Source organism: Arachis hypogaea, chromosome 12, assembly GCF_003086295.3.
Source record: "Arachis hypogaea cultivar Tifrunner chromosome 12, arahy.Tifrunner.gnm2.J5K5, whole genome shotgun sequence".
NCBI lineage: Eukaryota > Viridiplantae > Streptophyta > Magnoliopsida > Fabales > Fabaceae > Arachis > Arachis hypogaea.
The window spans coordinates 119,809,420-119,827,253 of record NC_092047.1 but is presented as its reverse complement, the minus strand read 5'-3'; the positions used below and the strand labels follow the sequence as shown (position 1 = coordinate 119,827,253).

Sequence of the window (17,834 nt, the reverse complement as noted above, 5' to 3'; positions counted from 1 at the left end):
ATATATTGCTTGAAGCAACAAAATTCTTTTATTAAAAAACAGTACTATAAATAGTAATATGTTACAATATATAATAATATTTACAACCACATAGAAAGTCTACAACCTTAAAAACATTTGTCCCTCCCTCAGAAGCAGTTAAACTCTCTGCTTCTTCATTCTCCACATTACTCTCTCATATAATATTATTGATTATTAATTGTTGAATCTTATATAGAATTCAACAAGATACTACCACCAATAACAACCATTGAATAAGAAGCCATCATCATTATCACTTAATTAAACAGAAACTTCTCTTTTTCCTTCTCATATGCTTCAACAACAACAAGAAGAAGAAGAAGAACAGTGAATTATATATAATCCTAAGAAGAAGATTATGGGAATATTGCATGATGATGTAGTGATATTCAGGGAGGCAGAGAAAGAAGGAGATCCAACAGTGATAACAGTGAACTGTCCTGACAAAACTGGTCTTGGTTCTGATCTGTGTCGAATCATACTCTTCTTTGGTCTTAGCATTGTAAGAGGAGGTAATTTCAAAATCTAATCTTTCTCTGATTTCTTAGTCTTTTGTTTGGATTTGAGACATGGGTTTGTTTTGTTTTGCTTTAATGTTGACTCTTTTTGAATGAATTATTAGATGTGTCAACAGATGGGAAATGGTGTTACATAGTATTGTGGGTGGTTGGGAAAGAGAATACAAGATGGAGTTTGTTGAAGAAGAGGCTAATTGGGGCATGCCCTTCTTGTTCCTCAGCTTCTGGAATCTCTTATTACTCTTCTGATTTCCATCCACCTAAGCCTCCTCATGTCTTTCTTCTCAAGTTTAATTGCTATGATCGCAAAGGCCTTTTACATGGTATTCTCCATAACCATATTTACATGTGTTTAATGTCTTGTTCTTTTCAACATCAATCTATTTAGTAATATTTAGATTTGGTTTGGTAAATCTTTTCGAGTCAAGAATCAAGACTTTGAGGTTTCTGATATACCTTTGGTTTTAGTTTTAGATGTTACTCCTTTCACTAAATTACTTTATTCTCAATGTTTGGAGGACTAATATATGGAACAGATCATATGGGGTTTGATAGAAAGAACTAACAAAGTAAATGGTTTTTGTTTGAATGGTGACAGATGTTACAGAGGCTCTATGTGAACTAGAGCTTGTCATAAAGAAAGTGAAGGTATCTACTACACCTGATGGCAAAGTCATGGATCTCTTTTTCATCACAGACACAAGGTTTTTACATCTAAAAGAACGGATCTGATTAAGTACTATCAGTGCATCAAAATTAAACTCTGAATTTATTTTCATTTTGTAGAGAACTTATGCATACTGAAAAGAGAAAGGAAGATACCAAAGAATATTTAAGAGGAGCATTGAAGGATGCCATCATTGATATAGACATTGAATTGGTAGGGCCGGCGGCGGATATTTGCTCGCCGGCATCATCGTTTCTTCTGGCGGCAATCACCGATGAAGAAACGATTGGAAACAGAACGCTAATACGGTCGGATGAAGTGACTATTACTATGGACAACACTCTTAGTCCTGCTCATACCCTTGTTCAAATCATGTGCCAAAATCACAAAGGTCTTATCTATGATATCATGAGAACTCTTAAGGACTACAACATTCAAATTTGTTATGGTAGATTCTATGTTAAAGAGAGAGGAAAATGTGACATTGATTTGTTCATCATCACAAAAGGAGATGGGAAGAAGATTGTAGATCCGAAGAAGCAGCATTCTTTGTCGTCCCGGCTTAGGACGGAGCTACTCCATCCGGTCAGAGTAGGCGTCCATAGCCGGGGACCCGACACTGAGCTTCTCGTTGCCAATCCTGTCGAGTTGTCCGGCAAGGGACGTCCTCTCGTCTTCTACGACATTACTCTTGCTCTCAAAATGCTTCAAACTTGCATTTTTTCGGTAACTATTTATATTCTGATTATTACTCAAGTGAAGATATCTTTAGAATTTATAAAAAGATAATAGTTAAAAATCGTTAAATAATTTAACGTATTTTACTGAACTGTATAACAAGTTTGGTATTCGCGTCTTAGTTTGATGAGTAGTCACCTTTTTTTTATTGTTAGAATTTAAAAAATGAATAATTTAGTCCAGACATATGACATACTGAAAATCGTTAAATAATTTAACATGTTTTATTCGTTATTGCGACAGGCTGAAATCGGAAGACATGTGATCGGAGACAGGGAATGGGAGGTATACAGAATCTTACTTGATGAAGGAGGAGAAGGGTTATCTCTTCCGAGGAACAAGATTGAAGAAGGAGTTTGGAAAATGCTGATGGGTTGGGAGTGATAGATCCATGTTTTTGTTCATAGTCTAGTGTACAATTGTACATATACATATAACAAGCTCCTTAATTTTTATCTTATAGTTTATTAGGTGTTATCTCTTTTAATTTATCATATTTGTCAAGTTACACATTTGTAATTCTAACTTATATGTATATATAAGAAAAATGATAAGGCCATAGCAATTAAGAAGATCAAATAAAGGAAAATGGAATGTAATATATTGTAAAGTAGTAGAAATATATAATTGATACACAAATATCTTACTTCTTTATAATAGTTCATGAGTTTGTCTTTAATATATGGACAATGAATCTTAATCAATTAATTTCTTCTTAGATATTTTCTTAGGATACATTTTTCATGATTTTATTGCACAACGTTGTAGTCTTATACCCCACACCAATCTTAATGCTATTGAAATAATTTGATGAATTGGACTCAAAACTTTAGTGATAGGGGCTCTTTCCATCCAAAAACATTTGCTTTAGTTTGTTCATTGATTTCTATGGATGATGTTATAATATTATTGTGGGGTTCCTTGAAGTAGTATGATATTTCTCTTAATAGACATGTGTATTCTATTTAATTAACATATTTGCTTAATTTTAATTACACACATGTATTAAATAACTTATGAGAAATATCTTGGATTTAGATTTTTTAAAGTTTGAATTTCACTTTAAACTTTAAAGAGTAAAATGTGATCTCTTATTATTTATTTTATAAGTGTGATCAAGAATAAATATAAGAGAGAAACCATTTAAAGATAGAAGATCACACTTTATCTTCTAAAGTACAAATTTAAAATTTAGAGGATCCAAATTCAAATATCTTAACATCATTTATAAATTGAGCTAGAGAAAATTAATAGGACGATTAAAAAAATATTACTATATATTAAAGTAAAATTTGCATACAGTTTTTATGTAAAGTTGATAATTAAAAATCATTAAATAATAATTTAATCAAATCTATCAAATTATCTAATGATTTTTAATTATAAACTTTATATAAAAATAATTACATGTGAGACTCTACCATATATTAATTAACATGATTAATTGGTTTCTAAATAAATTAGCCTAGAGTTTCCAATATATTCCTAATTTGTGGAAGATGCCAGCAACCAAACCCCAGAAAGTGATTTCAGCAAAGATGACATATAATAGAGTACCCAATCTCTCTGAGTGCCAAACATTGTTAAACACATGCTCTTGGATCCAATTTACCTGGTTCATATCATCCCAAAAAAGTTGTTATATATTATGCTTCTAGCTAGCTACTTGAGATCAAGATTAAAGTGAGAAAAAGAATATTATAGTTGGATAAAAATATGAAAATTAAAGCATATATTATATTTATATAGGTTTAATTATACTGTGAGTTTTTATATTTTTTTACTAAAAATAATTATTTTAATTAGGTTTTTATATTTTGAAAATTTGTATTATTAGATCCTTATATTGAATTGAATTTTGTAATCAAATCCTTGGAATAACCAAAATATTACAAAAGAAATAAAAAGAAAAAGTAAACGCTCCTATATATAATTCAATACATATATATCTAATTTTGTAAGGTTAGTTAAATGTAAATAAAAGTTTATTCAATTTAAGAAAAACTTACATAATAATGCTAAACTGTGTTTAAGGGCTTTATTATATTGCAAAAGTTTATTCAAATATGCCAAGACTAGATTAATTTTTTAATTAAAAATTAAGTGAAATTATATGGATTTACACATGACCAACACTAATATATAATTTATGTGATATAATTGAAAGACTAAAAAGAATAAATTAAATAAATAATAAAAAGGGTAAGGTAGATTGTTACTAGTGTGTTATCTTGATCCTTAAAATACCATCCATTAACAAAGCCTGGGAAGATGCTCTGAGCAGCCATAACAAACACAAGCATTGCATTCATTCCTATCCATTCCAAGAACAAGAATGGCGTTCTAAATCCCCAAACATCAATCTGATTTTTCCATTAACAATATAATAAGTAATTAGGTAGTTGTTGAAATATTGTATTCTTCTAGCTACTTAATAAATAAATAAATAAATAATATTCTTATGTTATTGTTCACTTAATTACTTACCAGTATGTAGAATGCAGAGGATACAATTCCTGCTGCCCCAGCTGTGAAACAAACATAGCTGAAGCTGTATAGTTGCTTGTTGATTGGGATAGCTGCATTTCAATTTTGAATTTTCCATGCAGATTAATTTTATACAGATAATAGAATTTAATTATTCTGTTAGTCTCTATAATTTTATAAAATTTGTAATTAGATTTTTATATTTTTTTATTGGGTCGTTAAATGCTTTTAATTTTACAATTATGTTTTTTTATATAAAAAACATTAAATTAACAGAATATTTCGTCCCAAAATTATATAGTAAATATTTAGTTAGGTTCTTAATTATGAATGCGTTTAATTTGTAAAGAAATATTCAGTTAATTTTAATATTTTTTATATTAAAAAAGGTTTAATTACAAAATTAAAAATAATATGGAAATTTAATTAAAAAATATATATATATAAATACTTAATAATAAATTTAATGAAATTATAAAAACTAATAGATTAATTAAATTTTTAATTCATTCCCTGTTTTACAATTTACAGTTAATGTCTCAATGAAGCTAATTGCAGATCAACTACTTATTAGCATAGAAGAAAGCAATTCTGTTTTAGGCATGTAACTGATAGGGGTGAGTACGGGTAGAAGTACCGATTATCCGTCAGAATTTGAATCGAATCAATTAAATTGGTTCTGAAATTAATGGGTAATCGGGTTCAAAATTCGAACTAAATCGATAATTTTTGTTAGTGATTAGTTCGGGTATCGGTTTTAAATGTGCAGAACTTGAACCAACCCGCAAACTCGATTATATATTAATTAAATAAAAAAATAAAAAATATATATGGCTTTTCCATTAGACAATGATTATTCATTATTAATATATTTGGATTCTAATAAGTTTAGTTTTTAATGTATTTGGTGTTTAACATGTTTGGATTATTTCTATTGATGTTATATGTTTATTGTATTTGTTGAACTTTTAAGATAAAAATTTGATTTTTTTATGAATTTTAAAGTCATCAGCTACCCAATTACTCAAACCGAATCAATCCGTTTTTAATTGGTTTGGTTTGATTCGGATACATATACTAAAAAATGTAAATTCGAACCAAACCGAACTAATTATATTTTGATCGATTCGGTTCTAATTTTACCATAAATCCTAACCAAATATATCCGTGCTCACCTCTAGTAACTGAATTACCAGAATCAGTTAATGGCAGTTACTTGTATCAGTAGCTTACCATGTGTTAAATGAAGGATGATGCCAAGGATTAGTAACACAAACCCCATTGAGATCCATTGCTTTAACCTCTCTGAATGCCTCTGATGATAAAATAATAATGTTTTATAAATTAATTACAACAACTTAGTCTTTCTATATAATATAATATAATATTATAGGGATAAAGTAGTAAATTAAAGTAGTTAATAACCTTGAAGTGAATCAAGACATGACCATAGTGGACGCCAATGGTGCCAGACAGGATAGCTGATATGGAACTAATTAAAACGAACAAAAAAAAAAGTGAAATATAAAATAGTTAATTTCTTCTAATAAATCTTTCTATTTATTTTACATTTTCAAAAAATAAATAAAGACAAACCTCAACAGGCCCTCAGGTTCAAAGGGAGCACGACACCAAGTTGGAGCATCTTTACGAAAATGCCCCTCACTTGGAGAACTTAATGTGCATGCCTGTTAATGATTAAAACGAAGAAATAATTATAATTAATGAAAAGCATAAAAATAGGTAGTTTAAACTTATTAATTAATGATATGACATAATAAGATGCCTTCAAGCGTGACCAAACAGGGTGAGAGTAAAGATGGTTAATCCCCCAAACTTGTCTGTCCACATAGCCAACTGCATTACATGCTGCTCCTAAGTCTCCTCTCATGCCACATATTACCTTGTAGTAATAATTACAACAATTTAATTAATGATTAGTCACCAATAGACTAAAAATTAATTCATTCCAAATTTAATCTTTATTTAAAGGTTTTTATGTTGACTATCGTTAATTAATATACGGGAATAAAAATATTTAAAATGTCTTTTTGTTAAAAATATTTTTTAGTAATTAAAATTTAATTATAGAAATTTTTGAACTAAATTTTGAATTGGGCAAAATTAACATTTTTTATAGAAAATGACTATAATATTTTTATTATAAAAAATAATTAAAATATTATTATTATATAATTATTTTTTATAAAAAATATTAATTTAGACCAGTTTAAAATTTAATTCATCAATTTTTCAGCTAAATTGATTTGTTCGATTTAATTATGACAGAAATAATACGGTTTAATCGATTATATATGTTAAATTTTAATTATTAGAAAATATTTAAAAAAAAAGACATTTTAGATATCTTTACTTTCTTAATAAATTACTATATACATAGATATGCATGATTTGAACTCTTAATATTTATTTAAATAGATAAGTAAACTAACTTGTGGATCAACTGAGCTAAATTAACCATTTATTTGACAACATTTCAAATCATGAAGAGGTGCATAAACTTACTGTATGTCTCTTTGGGTTTTCCTCATTATAGTCCACAAAACTCCAATTTGGAACATAGAGGCTGAATGTTGTGACCATGTAAATCAGAAATGCAACAAATCCTCCAAACCTATGCAACATGTAGTGTTAATTAATTAATAATTAGTCAAAGAATTTTTACAATCTCAACCATTTAATTTCAGTAGAATTGGATTTGCCCCTCTCACCATTGCCATCTATAGGCAGTAAAAATGGATAGATGTCCAGGATTTAGGGTGGTTGGTCTAATCTTGGAACTAAATGTCTCTATTAGAGCAACAACACAGAATACAAGGCCTATTCTCTGCATGCACACACACAATATATATAATATACAAATTAAATTTCTCATATTTGTTATTCAAGAATATAAATATAAATTAACATTTTACTTAGTGTTTGCGATTTTCTTTAAAAATATCTCTAATGTTTAGTTCCATTCAATTTTGTTCCTAATATTTTCTATTTGTATCAAAATTACTCATAGACATTAATTCCATGTAAAATATTGGGGTAAAAAATAATAATTTTTAGGGATAATTTTGACAAAAATCGAAATCGTTCGAAATAAAATTAAATGAATCGAAAACATTAGAAATAAAATTGAATAAAATTAAATATTAAAAATATTTTAAAAAAATCATAGACATTGTGGACGAAAAATATATTTTATCCTAAAAATCAAGTTAGATTAAGTTGCGTAAAAATAAACTGATATTAGATGTTAGTTTAAAGGAGAATTTAATATTGATATTTAGAAATTAAATTTTTATTATAATAATTTAATTAGTTTGAGGATGAGTCGGACCTGAAGAATGCCACACCATCTAATAAATTTCATGTCAACCCCATATGAAAGGTCATCAGGGGCATGAGAGTATCCACCTGAGGTTAAAACTTTATTAGTCTTCTAATAATAACATATTAATTTGTATATGCATCTGATGAGGCAAAGTTAAGAAGAGAATTATTATGGTTAATTATACCTTGCAAAAGTATACCCCAGAAGAGAAGTTTCAATGTTCTAATGAATATCTTCTTCACAGCATATTTAACCTTAGGGACTCTCTGCATTATTATTGAATTAACACTAATTATAACATAATATAATTTTGACTAGTATAATATGATGATAGCTGATGTAACATTTTAATTACCTTGAAAGCAAGAGCTATGGCAACTCCAACAATGAAAAGAAAGAAAGGCATAACAAAATCAGCCAATGTGCATCCATTCCAAGGTGAGTGATCAATTTCTGGATAAGCCCCACCAGCATCATCAACCAATATCATCACCTTTACATACAATTATACACCTAATATAAGCTCATAATACAAATTAAATAAAGGTTTTTTGGTGTGAATAATTTTACTGAATTTTTAATTAAGTTTTTTTCTTATTGAGTTTTATATCATATTAAATTTTGTTACTAATTAAGTTTTTACCGTGATAAAAATGTTGAATTAACAGAATATTCTATTAGGTAGCGTTTGATGGAGAGACAGAGATGGAAAGATTAAGACTGAGAGATAAAGACTAAAAAATAGAGATTGAAATAAATCTTAATATTTTATTTGGTGCAAAGTAGGAGACATGAATTAAAATAAGAATGAAACTCTAATTTAATTTGCATAAAGGGTAAAATTAAGATTAATTAATTGAAATGAGGGTATTTTAGATATAAAATGATATTAAAGTTTCAGTCTCCATTTCTAAAAATTTTAGTTCCTGGTGTCCCTATTTTTTGGAGGTAGTGAAATACTGAAATTTTGGGGACAAACACAAAAATTTTAGTATTTGAACCAACAAATATAATACTAAGTTTCAGTCTTCTAATCTCTGTTTCAGTACCTCAAAACAAACACTACCTTAATAAATAAAATGAATATACTTAACACTTGACTAAATATTTTATATAGTTTAACGAAATATTTCATTAATTTCAACGTTTTTATCACAGCAAAAATTTAATTGTAAAATTTGATATGATATATAAAAATCTAATTGAAAATTTGATAAAAATATAAAAACTAACAGAATAATTAAAATTTAAATAAACAACTATTTGTATGTATACATGCACACATGTTTATAATTGTTAAAAGTATATATTTATTTTAATATATACTTTATCAATAATTAAGACTGACCACGATAGTGAAACCTCTAAATGCATCAAGTGTTGCGATTCTCTTTGTTTTCTGTTTCATTGTTCCTTGATCTTTCTCATGAGAAATGACCGTTTTGTCCTTTTCATCATGATCAATAACAATAGAGCCATTCAAACCTTCTTCCATTCTCTTTGCTTCTCCATTATTATCATCCATGGTAGCTATTATTCAAAAGTAGTAGTTTAAAACTCAATTAAGACATGCAAGAGTTATATAGTAATTGCATCCAATTTAAGACATGAAAAAGGTCACTGAGGTGAGAAAGACACCAAAAGGGTCCACTATTGTGAGAATACATTATATTGCTCAATAATAACAGTTTAATCCTCTTTTATGTCTTTTTTTTTTTGGTCATGCTCTTTTATGTCTTTAAGCTTTGACTAAAATTTTGTACTAATCACTAATCAGAATCCTCACCGCGGATACTATTATGGGCCTGAATTGGACCTTAAATTATATAAAGCCCAATTAATCCATACCGAAAAACAAAGTATGAACATGAATTTAAATGATACTAGTATGGTGTGGGCTTTGGCCCATCAAGCTTGTAACTATGCTGAAAAAAAGTATGTACATGAATTTAAATTAAAAATCTGACCAAAAAAAAGAATTTAAATTAAAAAAAGTGATATGAATTTTTGTATATTAATATTAATTAATTATCCTAATATAAGTAAGGTAAACGAAATTAAACTCTAATGTTGATGAGATATTTATGTGAACTAATTACTAAGTTTGATTTCATAGTCACAACTTATAATTAGGGTTGTACATAATTAAGGTTAACCAAAAAATTAAATCTATTTTTGGTTAACTAAAAATTTATTTTAGGTTAATTAACTAAATTAGTTTTACATGATAAAATTGATTATTAAACAATAAAAAATTTAAAAATTGATTTTCAATCGATTAAAAAATAATCAATTTTCATAGAAAAACTAGTTTTTGCACAGAAAAATTGAATTTTTTTCACAGAAAAATCGATTTTTGCTTAGAAAATTTTGATTTTTGAAAAAAAAATCAGTTTAAGAGATGATCTAAAACTCATATATTTAAGAGATGTGAATAATAATAATAATAATAATAACAATAATAATAATAATAGAAAGATAAGTTAGACAAAATAATATTTTTAAGTAAACCTTTTTCGGTAATTATATATTTAAAAGTAATTTTGCTTACTACTATCCAAACATTATCACTTCTGTCAAAATTAATTTACAAATAAGTACCAAACATATATATGAAAATATGCGTAATCCATTGTGGTTAAAAGAATTATTAGCATAATGACTTCAGCGGATAAAATTTCAAATCGGATTTAGACAAAGATTCTAGGAAGGAGCAAGATATTTAGTATAAACCAATCCCACACTTGAAACAATGTTCACTTTTCATCATTGCTTCAAACCCTCTTTTATATCCTAATATATATAGCCACCCACTCTAACATTTAAAGTAGGTTTATTAATTAGTTCAAGTCTATAAAATTATGATTAATATCTGCACGATTTAGCTGATCATCACGATATTATAATAAGCTAAAATATCATACTTATTATTTATATTTAAAAAAAAAACTTTATATATTATCATCACATGTGTGTGTGTATATATATTCAATAATAATGTATGTTACTATCTTATGTATAATAGTTATTTATTTTCTTTATCAATTATTCAAATGAGTCAAATTGGAACTTTATCTTATTCTCTCTCTTCTTTTGATTAATTCCATATTAAAGTTGATTAATTAATGGAAAGGCATCTAATTAGGCTATTATATAGTAGTGTAATCGTTCAATTTGAATCCTTCTTTGCATACAGCAATTATTACATCCTTAATTAATGGTCCTATGTCTCCAAGTGCGAATATTCTATAGGCCATGTTTGAGAAGCTACTGTGGAAAATTTGTTCCGATGGGTTACTTTAATTTGAATAGGATCTTTGGATATGTTGCCCACATAAGTGATAAGAACGGATCAATGATCTTATGGTAATAAGATATGATGTAATCATGACAAATAATCTTCAATATTTTTGTCAAATAATAAAATGAGTGATATACATCGCTTAATTTGTTTTGCAACTACTTATTATAATTTTTTAAATATTATATATATTATTAAAAAATTAATTATTATATATTTATATATAAATATATTTTTTATTTAATTTATTTTAGTATATGTTTTATATAAATAAATAATTTAATGGTTCATTTTTATTATATATAAAGTATGATTTTTTTTGTATTAAGTTACTTGACTTTTTATATGGTTCAACTTATTATTTTTTTTTTTACTAAAAATAGAAAATTTTGAATTTACGATTTTTTAGATAAATATAAAAAGATTATATCATTTGAGATATAACTAATTAGATGATTCAACTTATTACTTATCTCTAAATTAATTAGCTTAAATACTTAATAATAACTCTCTCATCACTTTCGGAAACAAAATATTGAAAGGGTACTCACTTTTATGGGGTATCATCATGCAAAGTCCATGCCCTATGCTAAAATTGTGGCTATTATAATATTATTCTACTAATTTGGTAGCTGCCCTTTTCACTTTCTCTAGAAAGCACCAAAGCACCCCTTTCTATTACCACATTGCCAAATTGCTTAGCTTCTGCAGAAAATCATGAAGGATATATATATATATATATATATAATCTTGTGCAAAACTTCTCAACACTTCATGATAATATATTACCTTATATTAATTAGGGGCCTTTAATTCCCGACATGGGTTGAAATTTAATTTGACTCTTCTTTTGTTGCTAAATTTATACTAACATGCATTTCATTTTTTTTGTGATATCCTCAAAATTTTATAGTTTAAAAATTAATCTGTTGTAAATTTAAATTTTATTCATATTAAATATAATAGTGAATTAACCATTAAATTAATTTAAATTAATTTGTATTATCACATATATTTTATAATTTAAATATCACTTTTTATATACCGTTTTTAATTTACATATGGATGCATGATTGGTGTTAGACTTTGATACAGAAGAGGGATGTACTTTATAATTTTGTGGTATCCGTGGAGCCACAATTCGAATCGAGTTCCATTCACCACACGGACCGTCCGAGTTACGTTTCACCAAACACACGGTCCGATTTAATGCAGCCTGGACACTCTCCCTGAACGGTGCCCGAAAGCAAACAAAGACCCATGCAACCTTTTCTCACCTTCCGATTACAATCACTTTTACATTTTACTCTCAACTTCACTCCCACTTTCTTCTTCCTTTCTCCGTTTTTAGTGGAGTTTTGCATAGTGGAGGAAAAAAAATCATGCCAAAAAAACATAAAATTAAAGATATTGATCGATCTGAGTTTCATATTATTCATTATCTCAGTCATCCTAATTATGTAAATTTTTTTAAATTTTTTAAATTTTTTATGTTTATAATTATTATTGTTAGAAATTTAATTATTATGATTGTTGTTAGAAATACAATTTAAGAATATAAATAGCATGATTATTAGTATTTTTCAATATTTGTTAGATTTTTCTAAAATTTTTTTACTAATTTTTAATTATAAATATTATTATTAGAAAATTCATTATTATTATTCTTGTTAGTTTTTAAAATTTAAAATTAAACAGAATGATAGGGTCTTTTTAGAAAGAATGTAATTTTATTTTTAATTTTTTATTATTTTTTAGTATAATTATGTTTGAAAAGAACGTTAATTTTTTAAATCTTTTAAAAAAATATTAACTTTAACTGTTAATGGATGAAGTTAAATGTTATTGTTATTGTGAGAAATTGTTAGTATTGAATGATTAGTAGAAAGAAAAGTATGAGAAACTAATGTATGTTTTATACAATGTATACAATAGGGTTAAATTAAAATTAGAATTAAATTAGCGGCAATTAATTAATTTTGAGTAGTTTTCAATTTAAATTTTGATTCAAATCATGATTCCCGTTTTTAAATTTTATACACGTTCACATTGAATGTTTGTTTTTGTATGATTTTGGATGTTCACTTTCACAGTTTTTGTGGATGTTTATTCTCCGAGTAATTCAACAAGACTCGGTCAGCAGCGCTGAGATGATGTGAGCGCGAGGTTCGGAGCTACAACTCACATCAACGACGCTGACAATTGCAGGTCACGAATGTTCGGCTGCGTAAGGAGTGACAGTGGTTCTTCCGACGAGGGCGTTGGCGCGAGGAGGAGGGCGTTGACAGAGGTTCTTCACGCAGAAACAGAGCGGTAAGACACAGGTTGCTGCGCACATGGCGGGGCGGCGGAGAAAGGGGGATTTTCTGCGAAACAAACAATGGAATTTTTTGGAGAGTAGGTAATGGTGGGTGATGAATAGTTAATGTGAAATAATTTGGGATAAATTGGGGGTAGATATCACAAAAAGCAATTAGAAATTATGGATAATGATGTTTAATTTACATTATTAATACATATTGGGCCAAATAAATAGCCCATTGTACATATTGTATAGATATTTTATTGTCTCCCTAACGGGACTCTATTTTTTATAATTGAGGAAAAATATTTAAATGATAGTAAATGAGTAATTAATATTTGATATTATTTTAGATGTTGTAATATTGTTGAGAATTTTGATTAGGAATATATGTATTAGTAATTATTTTTAGAGTAAAGTATTGTTTTTGTCCCCAACGTTTAGGGTAAATCCTATTTGTGTCCCTAACGTTTAAATCGTCCTATTTGTATCCCTAACGTTTGTAAAAGTGATTCAATGTTATCCTGTCGTCAATTACACATCATGAACGCTTTAGTTTGAGTTTTAAAAATCTCTTTTTGAAGTTATAATACAAATGTCTGGAATAGAATCGATGATCCATTCCGAAAAATAGCTCATCAAAAGTTGAAACTAATTCCTACAACATTTACATAATTCACTTTTCTATGGACATAATTGAATCTAAACACAAATAGTGGGTATAATATTAAAATTGAAAACACATCCAAGTGAGACTTAATTGAGAATGAATACATCCAAGTGAGCATAATTGAAAAATATAATCCGATTTATTAGTATAATTGATAATAGGATAACATTGAATCACTTTTATAAACGTTAGGGATACAAATAGGACGATTTAAACGTTAGGGACGCAAATAGGACTTACCCCAAACGTTGGGGACAAAAACGATACTTTACTCTTATTTTTATTAGTAGTTAGTTATGAATAATTTTAAGGATTAATAATTAATTTTAGAAGTTAGAATAATTAGTTTTATAAGGATTCAGTAAAATGATTTATGATAGTAAGTTAGTAATTGTTAATGAGTTGACTAGTAATTTGTTATGTTTTTTGTAGAAATTAAAAATGTTGACATGTGACCACCCAGTTTCTCCGGATCGGTATAACGATAGGGTGGAGGAGCATTTACGACTTACGAGTTTTTATCATGTATCTCAGATTGGGGTAGTGCAGTGCCAGAAAGCATTTACCACCTCTGTCACATCTGGAGCCATAGTTCCGTCACCTTGATCTTCATCTCCATCTGGACCAACAAATTCGTAGTTGTTTTCGAACTCTTCTTCACTGTCACTATTATGATCTTTCCGTAGAATATTCCGGTCGGCCTCAGATTGTTCAAACTTAACATACAACTCGATGAACGAGATTTGAGCCCGGTTTTCAATATACATTGAAAACATCTCCTGCATGCTCGCTTCCTCTGTCACATATTTGGTTTGATACTGGACGAATTCACCAAATACCGGTATGGGATATCTGTATAGAATACATGATATTTTTCTTGTCCTCTCAGAATCAATCTTTTCGCAGATCACACCTTTGATCTCTTCAAATGAGATGATAAAAGGAGTAACAACATCTAGCGGATTTTCACAAATAAATTTTACTCCTTCAGACATTTGTAACAAAATCTGACCAAAATAATACACTTTTAGTAACACTCTGTCACTCATTTCTCTCAATCACCAAAAAAGAAGCATAACCTTATCTACTAGATTTTCAGGTTCAAAACAAGCAATAAAGAAACCAAAAAGAAAAAACAGAAGAAGCAGCCCTTCAAGAAGCGGAAGAAGACGCGAGTAAGCTGCCACCAGTTCACTTCACACTTTTATATAGGCTTTTTAATCAACTCGCACCCTTCGATTATGTTAACCTGATTCAAAAAAATATTAAAAAATGAAATCGGACCATGCAATTTCATTTACCAGTTCATATAAAAAATTGCCAAGCTCACGCAAAATGGAGGGTCCGACTTTAATCTTCCTAAATTCAAATTCTCAGCATGAAACTCGGACTATGCGATTTGCTGTCCCATTTCATATTAAAAAACCAAGTTTAAGCAACACGGAGGGTCCGATTTCAACCTTTCGAAATTTAAATTCTCTTACCATACAAATTGGACCGTACAATTTGTTATGCAAAAGTTTAAAACCAAAGAACTCGCACGGTCCGAGTTCTTCTACCTCACACTGTCAAAAAGTTGTCCCACATATATGTCTAATTTTCCATAAATCCATATCGAAAAATAACATACATATATCTTCTATTTCCATAAAATTGAGCCTTTATATACTCTCTTTTTCTCTCTCTTTCTCTGATTTTAACCGAATAACTAACTAAAATTATAGCATGCATGAATTAATAAGTACCTTTAGAACATTATTTATTAAAACATATATTAAATGAAAAAAATTAAAAGGTTAAAATTTTTAGTTGGGTATTTAGTGATTGTATGAAGAATATATTAAAAACATTAAAAAATTTTAATATAAGTAACCTTAATACTTTTTATGCTTAACATCAGCATAACCTTTAAACTAATTAATAAACTACTTTAATTTCTTGTATATAGTTATCATTATCCATTTTAATGTTGTAGATAGTAATGACATCAATAAAACAAACCCACTTAGTTAATGGTAGCTTTAGTATACTAGTATCTTCCACATTTACCAATGAATGTGGGTAATCCAAGCACCATTATTGTTGGCTGTGAAAAGCCATGATGAGATGTTAGTGAACCATTAATTTATGTTGTAAATTGATTAATTGAGTTTATCCCAAAGTGATGATGCTTTTGTCTCGTGAACTGAAGTATGACACTTTGTTCTAATTTGAATTTTTTTATTTTTTTTATTATCAAATTGCCGATACAAAACCAGTCAAAGATTTATATTTTATATATTGTATATACTTAAACACACTTAGTTACAAGTTAAATTACAACCAATGCAAATATGCAATCACATGGCTGGTCACATGTTTTGTCTCATTTGATTAACACATCATTTGGCCTATATATAATTATTTTAAATAAAGAAGGGTTAGTAATTAAATATCTTCATTTTGGCTCAATCTTATTAATTATGAGGATCTTGCTAAGTAGATGATTTGCTAAAAAAATTAAAACAAAACAAAAAGAAAGAAGAAAAATTTTGTTGAAAAGTGTTAAGGACCGTCACAAGTTTAGTCCGGAGGCCGACGGGTCGGGGCACCGCCTCCGACTCAAGTCCCGAATCATTCTCCGCATCAGGGAACTTGATGGGTCGGTCCCTAACACCCGGTCCGAAGCTCGTCCGATTTGCTCTCAGACGGTCCAAATCTCTGCGCCCAGAAGCCGGCCGAGTCGGCACTCTCGAGGTAGCACTCGAAGCTCTGACCCGAAAACCAGAACGACCTGCTCCACCACGTGGACCAGGACAGCTTATAGAAGTTTTTTGGCCAGTAGACTAGATCACCTATGGGCCCGTCCAATACAATATATAAGGGAAGAAGATAGCTCTCTCCCGAGGTACATAACATTCTTACTTAATTCGGCTACCAAATCGTACGAACACTAACTTGATCGTCGGAGTATCCTTACAGGTGGCCACCCCCCATGCTTCACACCACCTCTAGCGTCTACAACTCACATCTTTGTCCTCGCTCCATGTCAATTCAGGGTCTCACCCGTTCCCATACTCATCACCATCCGACCCGTCGAATACTCAAGATCATCAGGTAACGAACAAAAAGTAAAACATTTTTGCTTTGTTTTTCATTTAATTTGAAGAACTCTTCTGATCATCATGATATATAGTTGTTATTTTATGAGGAAAAGAATATATATATCTTCAGTTATATGCTTACTTTTGCTTTAATTTGTAGAATGATTTTAATTTATTTTTTATTAAAAATAAATTAAACTGCATGAATTTTGCTTACTCTTTAAATTATATTATCTAAATATAAAGTGTTGGAAATAATGGTGTTGAATCTTTTATTTGATTATTTCTTTCCATACAACAAATAAAAGTGATTTTATCCAAAAAGTAAAATTATTATTCTTCAAAAAAGTGATATATATTCTTCAGCATGTGACCCTTTCCACCTTTCAAACAGATTCTTCCCAAGTGTGTGACCATTTCCATCAAGATTCATTGATGCTTAAGTGTTATTAAGCAATCATTTCTAACTGTATATACGATTAATAAATTATATTAGTTGTGCTATTTTTATTTTATATATTAATTTAATACCTACTTTTTATTATTAGAATAATAACAAATAACTTTATACTTCATCATCTAACAACAACTAAAAAAAAAAATAGAACCAATTACATAGAAAAAAAATAAACATTCTCAAAAAAACTAAAAAGTAAATCAATCAAATAGAAATTAGCTAGTTAGCAAATTATATTATTGTT

General features: G+C 28.5%; 2 protein-coding genes across 3 annotated transcripts; one reads left to right on the top strand and one right to left on the bottom strand.

The window, feature by feature from the left end:
* On the top strand, nucleotides 1-2,583 carry LOC112728934 (ACT domain-containing protein ACR10-like). 2 transcript variants are annotated; one of them, XM_025779286.2, is made up of 5 exons: nucleotides 1-533; nucleotides 644-862; nucleotides 1,138-1,243; nucleotides 1,326-1,932; nucleotides 2,188-2,583. In XM_025779286.2, the coding sequence occupies exons 1-5, from the start codon at nucleotides 380-382 to the stop codon at nucleotides 2,326-2,328; spliced, it is 1,227 nt and encodes a 408-aa protein (XP_025635071.1). In that variant the 5' UTR covers nucleotides 1-379; the 3' UTR covers nucleotides 2,329-2,583. The 2 variants fall into 2 exon arrangements, with proteins under 2 accessions (XP_025635071.1, XP_025635072.1); XM_025779287.2 differs by having other exon boundaries at nucleotides 79-533; nucleotides 656-862.
* Nucleotides 2,584-3,375: 792 nt separating this feature from the next.
* On the bottom strand, nucleotides 3,376-9,302 carry LOC112730734 (uncharacterized). Its single transcript, XM_025780795.2, has 13 exons — nucleotides 9,126-9,302; nucleotides 8,133-8,270; nucleotides 7,962-8,043; nucleotides 7,784-7,860; nucleotides 7,164-7,279; nucleotides 6,958-7,066; nucleotides 6,218-6,334; nucleotides 6,028-6,119; nucleotides 5,857-5,923; nucleotides 5,665-5,746; nucleotides 4,432-4,523; nucleotides 4,164-4,307; nucleotides 3,376-3,556 (listed from the first exon to the last, which is right to left on the bottom strand). Exons 1-13 carry the CDS (start codon nucleotides 9,300-9,302, stop codon nucleotides 3,410-3,412), a joined length of 1,440 nt encoding a protein of 479 aa, XP_025636580.1. The 3' UTR covers nucleotides 3,376-3,409.
* Nucleotides 9,303-17,834: the final 8,532 nt, after the last annotated feature.